The 19558-nt window shown below is 36.7% G+C and overlaps 1 protein-coding gene across 4 annotated transcripts in view; it reads right to left on the reverse strand.

The window, feature by feature from the left end:
• LOC112056481 (C-type lectin 37Db) overlaps window positions 1-19558 on the reverse strand; it is a 119644-nt gene that overhangs the window by 5951 nt on the left and 94135 nt on the right. For 2 of the 4 annotated variants that reach the window (XM_052885707.1, XM_052885706.1), the window contains exons 2-3: window positions 18728-18965; window positions 13397-13497 (exon numbers count right to left, since the gene is read on the reverse strand). In XM_052885707.1, the coding sequence (XP_052741667.1) occupies window positions 13397-13497; window positions 18728-18836 (210 nt within the window). In that variant the 5' untranslated portion in view covers window positions 18837-18965. The remainder of the gene's footprint in view (window positions 1-13396; window positions 13498-18727; window positions 18966-19558) is intronic. The other 2 variants (XM_052885705.1, XM_052885708.1) reach the window with 1 other exon arrangement.

Genomic DNA, 19558 nt, shown 5'->3' on the forward strand with positions numbered 1-19558 from the left:
AAATATTGTTAATTTTTTTAATTTTGTGAACAAGATACGATAATAAACTTTACTTATCGATAATATGTCTTTCATTGTTACACCCTTCACTAGACGGCTCCATAAGACCCATAAGTGCAAGCGAGATAGATATAGAGAAATGATTTATGGCCCTAAGACTCAGTTGTTAATGCTATTAGTATAGTAACTAATAAGTTTCGGAAAGAAGCAGGCGTTACTTTGCGGAAGTTCATCATGAATATATAATGATATTATATATTTAAATTACTATATAATAAGATTCATTAGAACTGTAAACGCCAATGCCGGTTTAAGGAAACTTAATGCTCTAAGCAATCTTTCCCTATCCTTAAATGCACTACAAATAAGTAATTAACCCTTGGAGTGACGTGGAATACATGTGTAGTCCACCCATACAGAATAGAAAATATCTGAAAAACGGTTAGCATTAGATTATTGCACTCCAGAAGCAGAGGCAGAGATCATATCCACTGGGCTATCACGACTCATGTAACAGTAAATATGAGTAATATGAGTTAGAGTTTAGAAGGTAGACCCCTATATGTTTCACCTATATACAGGCCCTTGTTTATAAACTCTTAGTAATCTGTCAATTCTGAATGCGATAAAATAAAACAAGTTTTTTAATTACAGACGCCGGAAGTAGGTTAAGACATTGAAAGTTAGCCAAACACTTTCATTTTTTGAAATATATTAAACGATAATAATTATAATATGTATTATATAATGCTTATAATGAATGGAGCAGTTTAGGCATTGTGATTCTGTTTCCGTGTTAGCCATAAATTTCTCTAAGTATTAAAATTATTTGGTTAAGTTTGCATAAAATATTCACAAAGCTGTCACTGTTTTTGCAATGTTTGAAAGTTATCCGTTGATTTTTAATGAAATGATTTAAATTATACTTTTATTTTATTTTAATTAATTAATTTATAAGTTTAAAAGTCAAACTTGCGAACTTAAAGTATAAAATATCTTTTAATTTCAAAATAAGCAAGTCTAATGTGGAGAATAGCTGTGGAGAATAAAGTAGAGAATATTGTTCAAGTTTTAATATTTTTTTTGTATGTAGGTATCTTTGACGTACACAAGTTGACATAATACGAAATTGAGATTCTATGTAAAAGTGTCATCCGGTGCTTACTGGTTGGTACAGTATGATGACAGGAGGAAATGACATTTTGCATTATTTAATTAAAAGTTTTAAATAGATAGTTAGGTAGATAGATAGTAGAATAATGACGAAGACGTTCTACATTCAAGTTTATAAAATACATAATGTTGATAGATTAAAGATTACACTCATTAATAATCACGAATATCGCAGACATTATATGACTCAGTGTTCGTATGATAGAATATTTTCAAGTTGCTACCACAACTCCCCAACATTCAAGAGTCTGTAACATATTGTGTATAATAAGGTAACAACTCAATTCATAAAATATAGGTTATATATAACTTAAATGTTACTTGTGGCATCTTAAACTACTATTTGTTGTAGTGACATTAAATAAATAGTTTAACAAATAAACTTGTTTAATTCAAGTAATTTTACCACTACTATCTACTAACTATATTTATACTACCAGTTTGAAAGGCAGATTCTACCAGAAGAGTCGACAAGAGACTCGGAAATTGTTTTTTTCCAAAATCGGTATTTTTCAAGGTAGACAGATGAAAACGTAATTAAATCTACAATTATAAATTCATCTTCTAGTTTAAGTAGCTTTCTGTTGCTCACCCCAAGTAACTATAGATGCCCTAAGAACATAATTTACGGTCCTCACGATGACCTAGCAACAAACAACGTTTCTTCTGCTACACAATCAACGTCTGTGTGTTTGGTTTTTCCATTATTTTACACCAATCGAGCAAAGTAAATAAAACAAAATGAAAAAATGTAAGGAATGTTGCGTACTAATTACTAGTAAATACTATAATTACCTCTCGAAATCATTGGCTAATTAATAAAGTGCTCCGAAGACGAAATTATAATATATATTACAGTATAAAATGGTGTTTATAATATTCAAAATAAAATGGTGTTTGTAACAACTTCTGAATGAATCAGACGACGCTGACTCATTCAGCAGCCGATCTATCGGAGAGGTGTGGCAGGGCTTTTATTTTTTTTAACACAACCTGAAGGCTATTACGAAGCTCACCTCTACCTTGAATTACCGAATAGCTATTTTTGACAACACTATCATTTGACCTTTAACAAATAGTCAACCCCACATTCTTGAGCAAAGAATGTGCACATGCGTCTAATTTCTTTAGTCAATAAATTTATTGTGTTCTGCTAATAAAAGAAATAGCAGAGTAAATATGCAGAGCTGGGAATCGCCCAGAATCTTCTAATTATAAAAGCTCTTTGAGACAAACCCATCTGGGGAGTTGCCTTGATTATATCTGCCGCCAAGCAGCATTGCTGCATCAGGGGTAAAACCTGTACCTTGTGAAGTATCTGTTATAAGATAGGTATCACTTACTATCATGTGTCATTAACAACCCGCATATTTGGCTGAATTTTGAGTACGAGTCTCCTCTGGGAATGAGAGGGGTTATGCTAATAGTCCACAAAGCTGGCCCAATGCAGATTGACAGACTTCACACAAGTAGAGAATAAAAAAAATTCTCAGGTATGCAGATTTACTTTAGATTATAATGTGTACCTAACGTCAATTGGTTTTGAATACTATACTTAATTGTATTGTTTGTGTTTTGGTTTCGTATAAATAACTATAAGCAATTGAGAGAACACAGTGATCTTGAAATCACAAACAGACATTTCAATTTTATTAATTTAACTATACTTAAATTAATAAAATTGAATACCCACTCTCGTGAAAAGGCTCAAAGTCACTCAGCGGGCGATGGAGCGAGCTATGCTTGGGGTCTCTCTGCGTGATCGAATCAGAAATGAGGAGATCCGCAGAAGAACCAAAGTCACTGATATAGCTCAGCGAGTCACGAAGATGAAGTGACAACGGGCAGACCACATAGTTTGAAGAGCTGATGGACGTTGGGGTCCCAAAGTGATGGAATGGCGACCCCGCACTAGTAAGCGCAGTGTTAGTCGCCCCCTTCAGGTGGACTGACGACATCAAGCGAGTCGCAGGGATTCGCTGGATGCAGATGGCTCAATATTGTGATTTTTAAAAGTCCCTACAAAAGGCCCATGTCCTGCAGTGGACGTCCATCGCCTGATATGATGATGATGATGATGAAGGAGGGAAGCCTGACCCTGTGGTAAGCCGTTGAAATAGGCTGATGTATAAAAATACGCGAGAGTGGTCGTCAATCTGTACGTATTCAAACATTGCATACTAACACATTATAAGTTAACAAATAAACATTTCTACATCCCTCATGCTACCTTACTAAACCCGGTGAAGAAATTAGAATACGCACAAACATTTGGTTAGCACTTAGCAGTGCTTGTAAACTCATTGTAGACACAAAACCGAAATTAACCCTCAAACAGTTTTCGACATGGCCTATCTTACAAATACCTGTCGCTCGGCATTACTGCTTCACAATGGTTTTACCATGTTCATATAAGAGATTTTTAACATGGCTAAGATATTAGAAAAAACTGTAAGCAAAGAAGAAGTTTCTTCTCAGCAGAACCTGCCTTTCGAACCGGTGGTAGAATCTTTACAAAAAATCAACTGACGTGTCAAAAGTGCTTGTACACTGAGCCTGCTTGAAATAAATGAAATTTAATTTTGAATTTTGAAAGGTAAAATTAGCTTAATTATATAATTAAGTATTTTCGTTTCTTTTTTTACTATTTTATAAAAAAAACACACATACAGCCGAACGTACAACTCCCTCCTTTTTGGAAGTCGGTTAAAAAAATAATCTACTTCGTCAAGTCATAAGTTGAGAACGATATGAAGAGTTTGTAGAAGTAAAAGAAGAAAACTTAAGAAATTTTTTGAAAAGAGTATTTCGGTTCAGTTTTTCTTGAATTAAGGCATCAAGGGAAATAAAGATTTTTTATTTGTTAAAAATCTTGTGTCAGAGTATTGGTGGCTCCCCTTCTCAAACGACTCCACCGATTTTGATGAAATGTTTTTTTTTGGTATGTTATGAAAATATAACCAACAAGATGAAATGTTTTTCATCCTCAAATCTCCATTTCTGATTAGCAATTTCAGTATTTTTCATGTAAGGTATAGTAGTAGGTACTAGGTAGGTACAACGTTATTATACTTAATGTTAATATATAAATGCGAAAGGTCATTCATCACGAAATCTAGAAAACCATTTGACGTACAAAGGTGAAATTTGGCAGGGAGGTAGTTTATAGTTAGTCGTCGGCCGCTAAGAACGGATTTTGCGATAGAGCCGGATTAAAGAGGTCTAAGGGTAGAGTATCTCTGCGTGATCGAATCAGGTGATCGAATCAGAAATGAGGAGATCCGCAGAAGAACTAAAGTCACCGACATAGCTCAACGAGTTGCGAAGCTCAAGTGGCAATGGGCGGGGCACATAGTTCGAAGAGCCGATGGACGTTGGGGTCCCAAGGTGCTGGAATGGCGACCCCGCACTAGGTGGACTGACGACATCAAGCGAGTCGCAGGGATTCGCTGGATACAGATGGCTCAGTATCGTGATGTTTGGAAGTCCCTACAAAAGGCCTATGTCCTGCAGTGGACGTCCATCGCCTGATATGATGGTGATGATGTAGGGCGGACGAAGTCGCGGGCATCCGCTAGTATAAAGATTTGATCCACCAACCTCTTCGCATCTACTGCCTGCAATACGTTTAGAGAAAGCAATTTTCTCGGGATTGCGAGATTAGTTCGTACCTGCGGATCGGATTGCAGCTTCTACCCCACTATTATGGCGGCGAGGAATTTAATTTATGTAAATAGATGTTTTATTTTATACCTATATTATGAAACTGTACGCGTTTTGTGAAATGCTAAATAAACGTTATGGAGTAACTTTGCTCTGTTAGTTAGGGTCGATTATAATCAAATATTTTGTAATTTCATTCAGTTTATTTAGTGAAAGCAGTAGGTACGTTAGTTACTGGTATATATTTTAATTTACTTATATAAAACTTTGTTAAACAATGGAATTTAATATAGAATCATCATCATCATCATCGTCATGTATGTGCTACCTTCTGATCACTTTGAAGGCGGTGCCAACACAGTGATGCATTAACTAAAGCCGATTAAATCATAAACTTTTAGGATTTAAAGAAACTATTTTTCTTTCAGAAACGGTTTTAATTAATACGTCACTGGCTTGGCACCGCCTTCAAAGTGATCAGAAAGTAGCACATACATGACGATGACGGCGATGATGATGATGATTCTATATTAAATTCCATTGTTTAACAAAGTTTTATATAAGTAAATTAAAATAAAGACCACTAATTAACATAGGTACTGCTTTCACTAAATATTCGCTTTTTAGTTTATTTGTGTGACTTTGAAGTCGGTTAAATTTTTTCGTTAAAAATATTTTACTATCGCAATATTATCTGCGATAGACAACATTTCATTTTTAGGCATTTCCCAGTATTTGGACTCTACAACCTCTTTAGCTCACAAACAAAGCGAATAGTCTAAGCTAATAGACCGAGACCGAACGCTTTTAAAAAAATGTGTCTTCAAATCTCGCTCTATAAATTTGCAACTCAATAAAATCAAATAAAAAAAAATAACCGCATTCCACAGACAAGAACGCTGCATTTTATTCCAATTCCAAGTTTTATTTTTATCAAACAGTCAGGACCTTACCTCTGGCTCAATCGCTCGACGTGCGGAGCCATATAACCAAAAGAAGAAGAAGAAGAAGGGCCTTACCGGATGATTCTATTTACGGATAAAACCTCCTTCATTATAAAGTAGGTTAGTACTTGACTAGTACTCTTAACAGACAATAATTAAAAAAACAAAATTACTTTAGCCCCTAGAGGCTAATATGCTTATTTAGCCCCGCCGTGGAGTAGTAATATGACAATGTTTTTGAGCAAGATTAGTGAAAATAATATTATGTCCTATATGTATAAGAAGCGTTGGTAAGCGCTTGTTTTGCCACGCTGTATACCACGGCTGACGTTGCAAGTTTATTAAGTTTCAGGGCAATTAATGAAGTTACGAACTTGTTTACAGCGGTGTCAAAAGCAGTTATTGGGTATGTACACGAGACCTAGCTCATGCATTTGCAAATTTAAACAAAAATAGACCTAAAATACATAGCATTAAAGATTAAATTCCACGTGCATACAGTTAGCGTTCCTAGCTACACATTTTGTAAAATAAAAATCTGTGATACACAAAGTGAACTTTAATTTGAGAGATTTAAGATTCATTATTGAATTTCTTCTTTATTATATCTACTAATTGACCTATAGATTATGTTTCAGTATGATGCCACATAAGTCAGAGATATAATAAACTTGTATCTCTTCTATTCTTATCCTGCCATCATCGTACTATGTTGTGACTGAAGATAAAGTGAGTCAAAGACCATAGTAGAAAATCCAAATTAGAAACTACCTTCAGTCCTTCACCCATCTGTTTAATAGCTGAAAAGTCTAGTACGTTAAAAATATATTGCGAGTAGTTTTTTCCTTTTTTCAGGCCAAACTATTATTAACTATCATTGTTATTATCAACCCATATACGGCTCACCGCTGAGCTCGAGTCTCCTCTAAGAATGAGAGGGGTTAGGCCAATAGTCCACCACGCTGGCCCAATGCGGATTGGCAGACTTAACACATGCAGAGAATTAAGAAAATTCTCTGGTATGCAGGTTTCCTCAAGATATTTTCCTTCACCGTTTGAGACACATGATATGTAATTTCTTAAAATGCACACCATTTGTGTGTCTGAGTCTGAGGTGCATGCCCCGGACTGGATTCGAACCCACACCCTCCGGAATCGGAGGCTGGGGTCATATCCACTGGGCTATCATGGCTAACTATCATTATTAGTTAATAAAGGCCAGGAGTTTTTGAGGTAACCTACTAGCAATATATTTTTCATGATCACCTACTAGCAATACATTTTAACATATAACAGTTTTCATCAATTATACAGATGGGTGAAGGTCGTTTCTAATACGGATCGTAGACTACAATCTTTTCTTGATTTACTTATAAAAAAACAAGTGCTTGTTGGATTCGCCTTCCGAAGATTCCGTACGAAATGTATAGGTCTACTATAGTTAATAATAATAATAATCATAATAATTTATTTACTTCAGGTTATACACCCACTTAAAATATACATAAATAAGTACAGATAATAATTAAATATAACAATTTAAAAATCAAAAATCATTTATTTCAAGTAGGCTCAGTTTACAAGCACTTTTGACACGTCAGTTGACTATTTGTAAAGATTCTACCACCGGTTCGGAAGGCAGGTTCTGCTGAGAAGATACCGGCAAGAAACTCAACAGTTGCTCTTTTGAAAAAGTCATACAGTATTATAATTTACAATTGATAACAATTACTGTTTACATTTCTTATAGTTTTACTTCCTGTGTGAAGGTGGAAGCTGATCCAACGGCCTCCAAGCATCTTTATCATTAAGGAACTCATCAATGTTGTAGTACCCTCGACTAAGTAAATGTTTTTTAACACATTGCTTAAAGCTATGCATTGGCAGGTCCATCACAGTCTTGGGGATCTTATTATAGAAGAGTACACCCAAACCTACAAAAGATTTTTTTACTCTTTGGAGACGATTTGCAGAAATAACTAACTTATGCCCGTGTCTAGTAAGACGTGGGTTTAAATCTCCTTTTCGTTTGTACAAATTAATATTTTGTCTTAATTAAATAATAAATCTATAGACATTTCTGAGAGCAAACATTTTTTTTTATTATTTCTTGTTCTTGTTCCTGTACGGTAAGCCAATATTTTAGAATAGGGTTTTCAGGATACTCGAATTAAGCAAAACATTTTTGTTTTTATTCGTATAGATTAGATTATAATCGATTACGTGTTGAAAACAATAACCAACTATAATATATAGTGGTGTTTTAGCGTATGTGTACGAACGAGCTAGGCTATTGCTCAGCAGAGCGTGCTGGCCTAGATCTAGATGTTCCGCGAAGCTTCCTGCACTTTGCGACACCATTCAATCGATCAACCTCCACTTCGTAGTTCTACCACACACGCGAGAAAATCGTCAACATTCATATCGATTAGTCCTTTTCTTATTTTGTTTTCCTTTAGGTATTTGTGATATTGCTTCTAGCTTACCATGATTATGGTCAAAAGAAACATCCAACAGGTCAAATCGTATTAATTTATAAACGCGAAAGTTTGTATGAATGTTTGTTTGTTTGTATGTTTGCTACTCTTTAACGCCGCTACTACAAAAGCGATTTGGCTGAAATTTTGAATGGAAGCAGATTTTAATATGGATTACCACATAGGCTCTTCATCCCGGAAAAATCCATGGTTACCGCGGGATTTGTGAAATACTGAATTCCACGCGGACGAAGCTGCGGGCGTCCGCTAGTATTTTTATATGTTGATTGCATTAATGATAGTAGACTAGGAACTGTGATTTTTCTTTGGTTATCTGGAATTAATTATGAGGATAGACACACAGACAACGATGCGATCTTGTACCTAGACACAAAAACATATGATCTAAGGGTTACGTTTTAACAAACATGCTGAGTTAGTATTTGTGCGTCAAATTCTGGAAACTAAAAAGAAAATTTATAGATGAGAGGAGCTAGGAGAGAAGAAAATTGCAAGCTATGTGCCCCTAAGAAAAGTCTTGACAACCTCCGTGGCGCAGTGATGTGAGCGATGGATTTACTGGGTTCGAGGTCCCGGCTGACCCGAATGAGGTTTTCGTAATTGATCCAGGTCTGGCTTGATGGGTTGTGGGTTTTCATACTGCTCCTCTAACAAGTTAGCTTAGCCCACTTTCATTTTAGAATGCATCATCACTTTCGATCAAGTGGGATTGTAGCCAGAGGCTAACTTGTCGAGATTAAAAAATATGTAGATGATTTTACTATTATTCCGAAGACCTAGCTTATAAATATTTTTTCCTATTATTTGTGTCTTTTATAACAATGCATAAATATAATTTATGCATATCCATTGAATTAGCTACAAGCAGTATCACGGATATTAAGATTACGATCTTATGAATATAACTGAATGACATTTTAACCAAAACAAGTTATAACACGTCTCTATTAAATTTGATGGATCAGACCGCAACTTGACCACTGACACCTGATGGAAAGTGATGACGTAATCATACTCACGGATGAGTAGTACTATCAACCCATATTCGGCTCACTGCTGAGCTCGAGTATCCTCTCAGAATGAGAGGAGCAAGGCCATTAGTCCACCACGCTGGCCTAATGCGGATTGGCAGACTTCACACACGCAGAGAATTAAGAAAATTCTCTGGTATGCAGGTTCCCTCACGATGTTTTCCTTCACCGATTGAGACACGTGATATTTAATTTCTTAAAGTAGTAGTACTAGTACTATGTAGATTTTTTTTTTATTCTTTACAAGTTAGCTCTTGACTACAATCTCAACTGACGGTAAGTGATGATGCAATCTAAGATGGAAGCGGTCTAACTTGTTAAAAGGAGGATGAAAATCTTCACTCCTTTCGGACACGACATCGTACCGGAACGCTAAATCGCTTGGCGGTCTTTGCCGGTAGGGTGGTAACTAGCCACGGCTGAAGCCTCCCACTAGCTAGACCTGGACCAATTAAGAAAACCTCAATCGGCCCAGCCGGGGATCGAACTCAGGACTTCCGTCTTGTAAATCCATCTCGCATACCACTGCGCCACGGAGGCCGTCAAAAAATCCAAGTGGCGCAGTGGTTAATGACCCTGCCTTCTGCTTCAAATATCGTGGGTTTGATACCCAAACTAGTTACAAATATTTTTCCAATATTTATGTGAGGAGCGTGGATTTTTTTCAGTAATTTATGCAAGATTTTTCTGTATAAAGTCAACCATAACGAACTGTGTTTATTCAAATTTTTGACTACATCCTATTCTAATTAACCCTGGTTTATATTTTAACTATTATTGTTTGGAACACGGTTTTAGAATGAACATCTTAAAGGTTAAGCAATTAACGCGAGGCCATGAAGAAGCGAGTAGAATGCAATTTCCTTCCTTTTCAACATCGCAACGATGATCTTAATGCTTCAGAAAGTTTGTTACATTGAGATAAAATAGTGTATTTTATCTCAACTGAAGCTCTAAATTTCTTAACTTTCTGCGTGTGTGAAGTCTGCCAATCCGCATTGGGCAGCGTGGTGACTATTTGACCTAACCCTTCTCATTCTGAGAGGAGATTCGAGCTCAGCAGTGAGCCGAATATCGGTTGATAATAATGAATGATGAGCTTTAAAATTGTTTCTAATAGAAACTGTTTAAAACTTTGGAAGGCAAATTTTTTTATTGTAATAATTGACGGATTAAACGGAAGATTTTGTTTTGAACCCTCTTAATGGTAAGTAGAAAACCACGACCTATAAATAGCAATAATAATTTGCTAATTCTACTGACCCAAGCAATAATTAAAAGTAAACATTCGTTCCTAAAATCCGGTATATTTTTTTTTTCATTTTTTACAATGTCCTTGACTGCAATCTCACCTGATGGTAAGTGATGATGTAATTTAAGATGGAAGCGAGCTAACTTGTTAGGAGTAGGATGAAAATCCACACCTATTTCGGTCTCTACACGACATCGTACCGGATCGTTAAATCGCCTGGCGGACTTCTTTGCCAGTAGGGTAGTAACTAGCCACGGCCGAAGCCAGACCAGACCGGGATCAATTAAGAAAACTCCATACGGCCTAGCCGGGATCGAATCCAGGACCTCCGTCTTGTAAACCGCGCACTAAAATATGTTTAAAACAAACACGCTTAACTTGAATAACAATACAATTCCATTAACTAACCAAAAATCTAACTACATTACTAATTAGCATTTTTAAACATTTCGCAAGATTTATCACCTCTGGTTACATGACGTCATAATTGTTAGTGGTTTTATAATTAACGTAATTAAAGCTACTGTGAACTGATAGTCGAATTTCTCCTTTGTTTACAATATTCCCATATTTTAATGCGAGGAAGAGGTTCGACCTCGTTTATTTGCATCCTGCTTTATTTGAACTCTGTGAATACGGCTATTGGAGCAATGACCTGAAAGGGGTGAAAATACAGTCTGCAAAATATTGCTATAAGTAAGTACTCAGATATTTTATATGTATTTTTATAATAGCTATTGCATGGGTCCAGATAACGATATTTAATATTGATAAATGACTAGCTGACGCCACGCGGTTTTATCCGCGTGGTTCTCGTTCTCGTAGGAATACGGGGATAATATATATCCTATAACCTTCCTCGATAAATGGGCTATCTAACACTGAAATAATTTTTCAAATCGGACCAGTAGTTCCTGAGAAGCTCAATCCTTAAGGTCGAATTTGCTCTGAATTTGGGGTTTAATTAAATTTTTTTTACCAAAAATACTAAAACTGTCAAAGTAATATTGGTCAGTTTTTAAGTGAATCCTTTTATGATAACGCAAACGGCAGTACCCACGCGGCATACTATACAAGTCATGTACGCAGTTAATAATTGACCGTTTGTGGCCAGCAAACGGTCAATTATTCTCACGTTTCTGTAGCACCCACGACTATAATTGATCGTCACTGCGTACATGACTTGTATAGTATGCCGCGTGGGTACTGCCGTTTGCTTTAAAGAAACGTGAGAATCATTGACTGTCAATGGCGAGCTTAAGGTCAATGTTTCTAATCGTCTATTTTCTTCTCTGTCTACGTGCTACCGCGTGTGGTCCACTAGTGAAGCTGTCATTAAAAGGCGTCACAGTTACGTAACGCGCATACGCATCTCGTGGCTTGATCGATCGTCGCTGCAGCTTTCTCTTACACGAAACGATTTGCTCAACCACACCCGTTTGCGGTTCGAGTGATAAATATTATTCTATTGTTAAGGGCTTTAGGAATAGTAACTAATTCTCCTAAGTAATTATTATCGAGCCGTGATAGCCCAGTGGATATACTCGATTCCGGTGGGTGTGGGTTCGAAATTCGGTTCGAAAAATGTTCGGTCCGGGACATGCACCTCCAACTTTTCAGTTGTGTGCATTTTAAGAAATTAAATATTACGTGTCTCAAACGGTGAAGGGGAAAACATCGTAGAATTTCTTAATACTCTGCGTGTGTGAAGTCTGCCAATACGCAATGGACCAGCGTGGTGGACTATTGGCCTAACCTTTGTCATTGTGAGAGGAGACTCAAGCTCAGCAATGAGCCGTATATGGGTTGATAACGAACGAACGAATTATTATCGACGTAAAAGTACATCTTTATGTGTGTATTGCTATGTGGCATCTTGGCTTCTAAACGAATGGATTGATTATATTACAGTTTTTGTTTGAAAGCTGACGTCATTGAGATACTTTGAAGTAACATACGAAGAAGATCCGATAAATCAATCCAAAGATCTGATCTTCTGATACAGGTATGTACTAAATAGAGCGTCCCAGCCCAATCAGTTAAATAAACTTGGTAAAACAATAATCGGTTACTAAGGCTTATCTAATAGATAGATAATATCAGTGAAATTACATATTACCGGCACGTACAAAATATACCTTCAACTGCATAAAGCATGTGCTAATTTATCCAGTAGAATGCAATTAACATCCCCATATAAAGATGTCGGAGAAAACAATCCTACTAATATTATAAACGTGAAAGTTTGTATGGATGTTTGTATGTTAACCCTTTAACGCCGCTACTACCGAAGCGAGTTGGCTGAAATTTGGAATGGAAAGAGATTTAACTCTGGATTACCCCCGACGCAAAAAGAGGGGTGTTATAGGTTTGACTGTCTGTCTGTCAGTCTGTGGCACCATAGCTCCCGAACAGATGAAGCGATTTCAATTTGGTTTTTTTTTTGTATCAAAGGTGACTTACGGGCGAGTGTTCTTAGACGTTCTTATTTGATGAAAATCGGTTGAGCCGCTTAAAAGTTGTGGGGGTTGAAAGCGAGGGAGAACAACAAAATGTTTGCATATATACTCGACTCGACTTGATCGAGAGTGTAATTAATAATTTCATGACATTCCGGGATTTTTCAAAATTTTAAATTTTATGTTATGTTATTCTTTTAAGTATGTGGGCAATAAAATATTGAAATATGGTTATGGGTTGTTTTTTATATTTTTTTCATTGCCCACATTCCAAAGCGTCCTGCAGACTTGACGATAAGCTTGATCGTGCGTGGCGTTAACTAACATCGAGTTTTAAAAACGATTGTGTCTTAGACCAAACTAAAATTATTATTACCTTAAAGAATATTCCCAAGTAGTATCTCTTTTCTCCTGATTTCAGCAACGGCATCGTCCACCGGGTCACGCCCAGTTCATCTTCGCTGCAACTCGAGCAATCTGCAATAAACGAGAAATACTTATGTTAAACGAGAATTTCATATGTTAATTTAATTCAGTGTGGCCGCACACGGGCCACACGCGACAGCCACAAAGCCGCTACAAGAAGCCATAAGTGGCCACAAAAGTAGCTGAGTCGTCAGCCACTTGTGGCCGGTGGTCGACACTTGTGGTCGGCGGCTGCTACTTTTTTAACCTCAGACCAACTATAGAAGGACCTGTATCGCACTCATAGTCACGAACAAAATTGTCTGTCATTTTCTGAGGAAATCGAGCTTAGATTTGGTATATATTTTATACTAAACTAGAAGTTTTTGCCCCTTTTTTACACAGAAAGGTATTTTTACGGAGCTCTTTAACCGACGAACACGATCACAACTATAACACAAGCGAGGCAGGTCCTATACAATAATTGGTCTGAGTTTTTAACCCATACATGCAGTATCATAATCACGCGAGTGGCGTGTGGCGTTTTGTGTCAGCGTTTAGTGGCCGGTGCAGGCCACAAAAACGGCCTGCTAAGCTTCTGGAGCGAGCTGGGCTGGATGGAATAAATCCAGCGGGAACCTACACCCACGCACAACGGCCAATCACATGGCTAAGTGCGGAAACGGCCCAGAAGAAAGAAGAAGAAGAAGAAGAAGCGAGCAGCGACGATTGTAGCGTGTGGCGGCTACCGTGTGCGGCGAGTCTATATAAAATGTTTGAAAACTGGTGGCAGAAGGCGGAAATGCAGCCAGTATTCTTGCCACCATTCCACGTGGGCATGATTTGTATAGTTATTAGGAGAAGTTAACTTAAATTCCTTGTTGTATTCTTTCTCATGAAAACTACAAGAAATAAAGTTTTTGGTTGTGGCCGGTAGCCCGTGTGTGGGAGCCCTTAGAATTGCTATTACATTGCCTTATCGATCTCTCGGAATTGCGTGATTTATTTACTTTAACTGAATACATAATATACACATAATATTAACACATGTATGGTCAATAATATGGTGGAGCTTTCGTCTCAATGTTTTGTATGAAATCGTAACTTTTTCTTCGAAACAAATAAGTGCGTTGTCGTAAGGGTTGGCAACTTGGGTTGGGAACTTGCCCCTTGTCCCGCCAGTAAGCGCTGCCAGAGCCAGGAATGCAGGCAACTCAGGATCATGATGTTTGGAAGTCCCTACAAAAGGCATATGTCCTACAGTGGACGTCCATCGGCTGATATGATGATGATGATGATGACGATAATGATGAAATAAGTGCAGAACGTAAATTTAATTTAGTTTTACTGTGTTAAAATAACACGTGTGTGTAATGTGTAGTACGATTTAAAATTTTTAGTTGTGTGTAGTGTAAGGTCACAGGATGTGTGAGTTTACCTCGTCCCCCTCAAAAAATGACAGATAATTTTGTTGGTGAAATTGAGTGCGATACAAATTCAATAGAAGGTAATTGGTCTGAGTTCACCGTACAATTTTATCACAAGGAGTTCTAATGCCTATCTCGAAACATGGCTTATTATTAATTGACAGCTGCATAATTTAAAATTTCCCATTTCATTTTGAAATCACACAAACAACGAAACACAGCAACTAAAAAGATTATTTAACTGACATTTACACACAATAACTGAACGTTGGCAACGTTCGCACAATCAGCTGATTGACCAACGTAACGGATGGACTGCGGAGTTAAGCGAAATTGTTTCATTTTCCATATCTACCCACATCTTAAAACACCGTGACGGTTATGCAACCCAATAGAGAAGGTTGCGTGCGGCCTTCTAGTGGATGCGGTTGTCTCAATGGTTGACCTTAAAATGGCTGATAGTATTAAGGACCTAGCACACTACGCGACCACGACCACGACCTGTAGCCGCAACGACCAGCAGGGTTATTATGCACCTCGGTGTACTATTCAAATATTGAGTTACTTTAATTGATTATGAAACACGGCTAAAACTCACAAGATACAACGTCGGAGTATGCCCGACAAGTTTGGTTCGTGCTGCATTGCAGGAACCTGCTCATGGACTAAGGGCCTTGTATGGGATCGAAACTAGTCGGGCATACTCCGAAGTGATTTTTTTCATTTTTATGATTATCTGACATAATTATTTCAAGTGGCAGTGATTTTTTGTTTTTACAATTATCTAACATGATAATTTCAATGAAACTATTACTTTCGCTGAAATAATTAATTTCGTTGAAATAATTATGTGATTTCGTTGAAAGCACAATGATAGAAATAACAAAAAATACGATGAAAACGAGTGACGACTCGATATTTGCATAGTAAATCAAGATATGTACTTTTTAAACCCAGCTACTTAACTGAAGAAATCATAAGAACTCGACTGGTAGTTGCAACCAAGATAAGTAGGGCAATAACCGACAATTGGCCGCATTACGGGCGGTTATGGAAGTGGCTGCAAGCAAAACGTAGCTTTTGCGACCATAGCCAACGGTAAATCTTGTGGTCGTGGTCGCATAGTGTGCTCAGTTCATTAGAAGGCAAGCTATGTATTGAATTGAGCAAAACAATTAATGAAAGGAGGATGTACCAGTAACTATGTCGGTGAGAGTTTATAAAAATGAAGTAATACTTAATTTTAAACAAGGAAATCTAGACTCAGTAAACAGCTTTATTAAATAAATATATAGCTTATATTACTACTATAACAGAGAAGAATTAAATAACACTTTAAACATTATGTTGAAATACTACAAACGATTAGCATAGCGAACATGAAAAAATAAACCTTGAAAAATATAACCCAAATATACTTCGAATATAGCCCCATATAAACAGTGACGCGAGGATAGGATTCCATGGGTTATTGAGTACAATTGGAAGATATAAACAAAAAGAGTTAGGTTGAGTTGTCAATTCAAAATCAATTTTTGAATTCCTTTACCAAGGAATGTAAATCGTTGTTAGATCTAGGTATAACATTTTTTTTGCGGCGACCGAATCAAGAAATTTCGTAACGAAAATGAACCTAACACCCAAGCCGTGCATCTTAACACATTTCGATGTTATTAAATCGACTGAACCTAAGGGGCTTCTTCTTAAACCAGAGTTCGAGTCCAACTCAACGTAAAAACGTTTTCTTTATTTTAATTATTTTTTTTTATTCTCTAGAAAAGAAATACTGCATAAATAAATAATTATAATTGCATACGTTGATAAAAAATGCAATGCAATAGCAATAGCACAGTCCTCGATTGCCACACGTATTTTTTAACCGACTTCAAAAAGGAGGAGGTTCTCAATTCGGTCGGTATTTTTTTTTTTTTTTATGTATGTACACCGATTACTCATTCATTGGTCTTTTAAAAGTACAATACCTATTTATATATATAGTGGTATTTATAGGTATAGTGGGAGATAACATTAGTCATGATACAAAAAAAAATGCCTGAGCTTGTATCGTTTTACAAGTGTTAACTTCCTGAAAAGTGTTACTCATTGTTAAGAAGATTATCGCTTTCAAATGTCATGTAGTATCAAGGAAATAATAAAAAGCAACCTGACGTGACCTGACCTTAGAGAAAGACTCGAGTTTCGGGAAATATTTGAAGGTCACACAAAGATTGTTCTCTTCTGTGATCGTTATTTATAGTTTAAGTATTTCAATACAAGATAAATACATTAGCAGGGAGGCAAAAAAATCCTTTACTACATTCATACATATCGTTTTCAATTTATTCAAATGAATCATGGATATTTTCGATCGATAACATAATTTCGCAATATTATCTTGGTAAAAGGCGTGAAACATTTGCGGAGAAGTAGGTAAGTACACATTTTAATGTGTATTTAAAATATCCCTGTACATTACAGTAACGTTTTCTCTGTGTTACTTTATGGGGTTGAAGCCTAGACTCACGCAAGCGATGTGTATTGTGTAGCAAGCAGGCGTTACTTTGCGTTAAGTTCATCATGATTATATAATGATTTATTTATTTTGCTATCATCCACGAAAAGTCGACGAACCTATGCGACAACGTCACCCAGGTCCGACAAAATACCCCGCATTTGCATTGCGCGTCGTAGAGTCAACATCTCCTGAGGATGCTCCGGTTTCGAGGTGAAACGTACGTAGAGAGTATTTTGTCGCGGGGGCGCGTATTACCAATACGGCTGATACGGCGGTACCTACGTCCCTGGTAGTTAGCTTTAGGCAGAGTAAAAAGAACTTTAGGCGTTCGATATGGTTTACGTGCTAAGGATGCGTGCTATGGATGCATGCTATGGATGCGTGCTATGGATGCGTGCTATGGATACGTGATTTGGATGCGTGCTATAGATACCTCATGCCGGCAATGAGCCGTCGCGGGTGGGATGCCGGCGTTTGTCACTGAAAGGTGCTGAAAGGTAGATATCGTGCGGCGGCGCATCTTCCTCCCACAGTTATGTAGCTTAGTATTGGTGGAAATGGTCACATATTTTCGTAGCGTAGATTTCACATCTTCGCAACATAGCTGCATTACATCTCTGGTGGAAAAGCAGCCTTATAGCCTGCAGCAGCAGAACTGATAGTACAGGATGTAAATCATTTGAGGTAATGTGTTTGTGATGTATTATGTAATTAAATTTGAATCCCTAATGTAGGAACCTGTATGAAACAAACGTGACCTACAGTAGAATCAACCGGGTGTGAACAATGTAAGCAAAGGTTATTACAATAGTTGCAGAAGGTCAAGCATGCTGCCAATGAGGCAGATATTTGGAATTCTCATTAGTAGAGTGCGTTTCAATACCATTCGTTACGACATTAACGTGATGTTAAAACAAATATTTAATTCAATATCTATGAGTATGCGTTTTGAAGACCTCTTTGGCGCAGTTGGTAATACCGTGGTTTTCATCACAGAGGTCCAGCAGGCCAATTCACTAACTTTGACGTATTGTCACCTAATATAATTAACATCAAATCAATAAAATTGTTAACAAAACTCACAATGTCAACTGGGCAATGTCATCTACCTACTCTATGATATCAACGAAGGGTTGTCAGTAGGTCATCGGTTGACATAATATTTTACCTATAATCTCAGTTTTGATCAGTTAGAAAGGAGAAAAGAAAGAACTCTAGTATTAGGTAGTGTTCTCTTTGTTTCTGCATTGCATTTTACTTGGTAGCTATAGTGTTATTAAAATACGTAGTTCCAGAGATTAGCGGATTAAAGCAAACAAAATCGTCAGCTTTATAATATTAGTATAGATAAGGATGTTACCTGTCTTCCCAGTAAAGCTGTTGATCGGTGACTGGTAGTTCACAGTCTTGGTGTCAGCTATGCAGCTCATCACCAGCAGAAGCACCGGCAGGTAGTATCGTTGGAGCATTTTAGAGCACTAATTCTACACTATTTCAATTAACTTCACAGCACTTTCACGTGGAGTAACAACGCACAACTAGTAGTTGTTTCGGTGATTGGATTACACTTGTCTGGTCTGGTTTACTAATGAGGTTGACTAATGGGAAAGAACGAATTTGTGAGTTTTGTGTCGTGAATTAAATCTTGGACATTACAATGATATGCAGGTGTATATTGTCGCGTCAAGACATTCATTTACTGTTTCATTTATTATAAGGTATTGTTTATTAATTAAAAATAAAATTAGTTTTGAGTCGTGAATTAAATCTTGGACATTTACAATGTAGATGTATATTGTCGCGTCAACATTTTATGACGCTTCGGTGTTTAAGAGACACTAACATTCATTTACTTTTCATTTATTCATTTATTATAAGGTATTGTTTATTAATTAAAAATAAAATTAGTTTTGAGTCGTGAATTAAATCTTGGACATTTACAATGTAGGTGTATATTGTCGCGTCAATATTTTATGACGCATTGGTGTTTAAGAGACACTAACATTCATTTACTTTTTCATTTATTCATTTATTATAAGGCATTGTTTATTAATTAAAAATAAAATTAGTTTTGAGCTGTGAATTAAATCTTGGACATTTACAATGTTATGCAGGTGTATTATGGCGTCAACATTTTATGACGCTTCGGTGTTTAAGAGACACGAACATTTACTATTTCATTTATTATTAG

The sequence above is a fragment of the Bicyclus anynana genome, chromosome 15, assembly GCF_947172395.1.
Source record: "Bicyclus anynana chromosome 15, ilBicAnyn1.1, whole genome shotgun sequence".
NCBI classification, from domain to species: domain Eukaryota; kingdom Metazoa; phylum Arthropoda; class Insecta; order Lepidoptera; family Nymphalidae; genus Bicyclus; species Bicyclus anynana.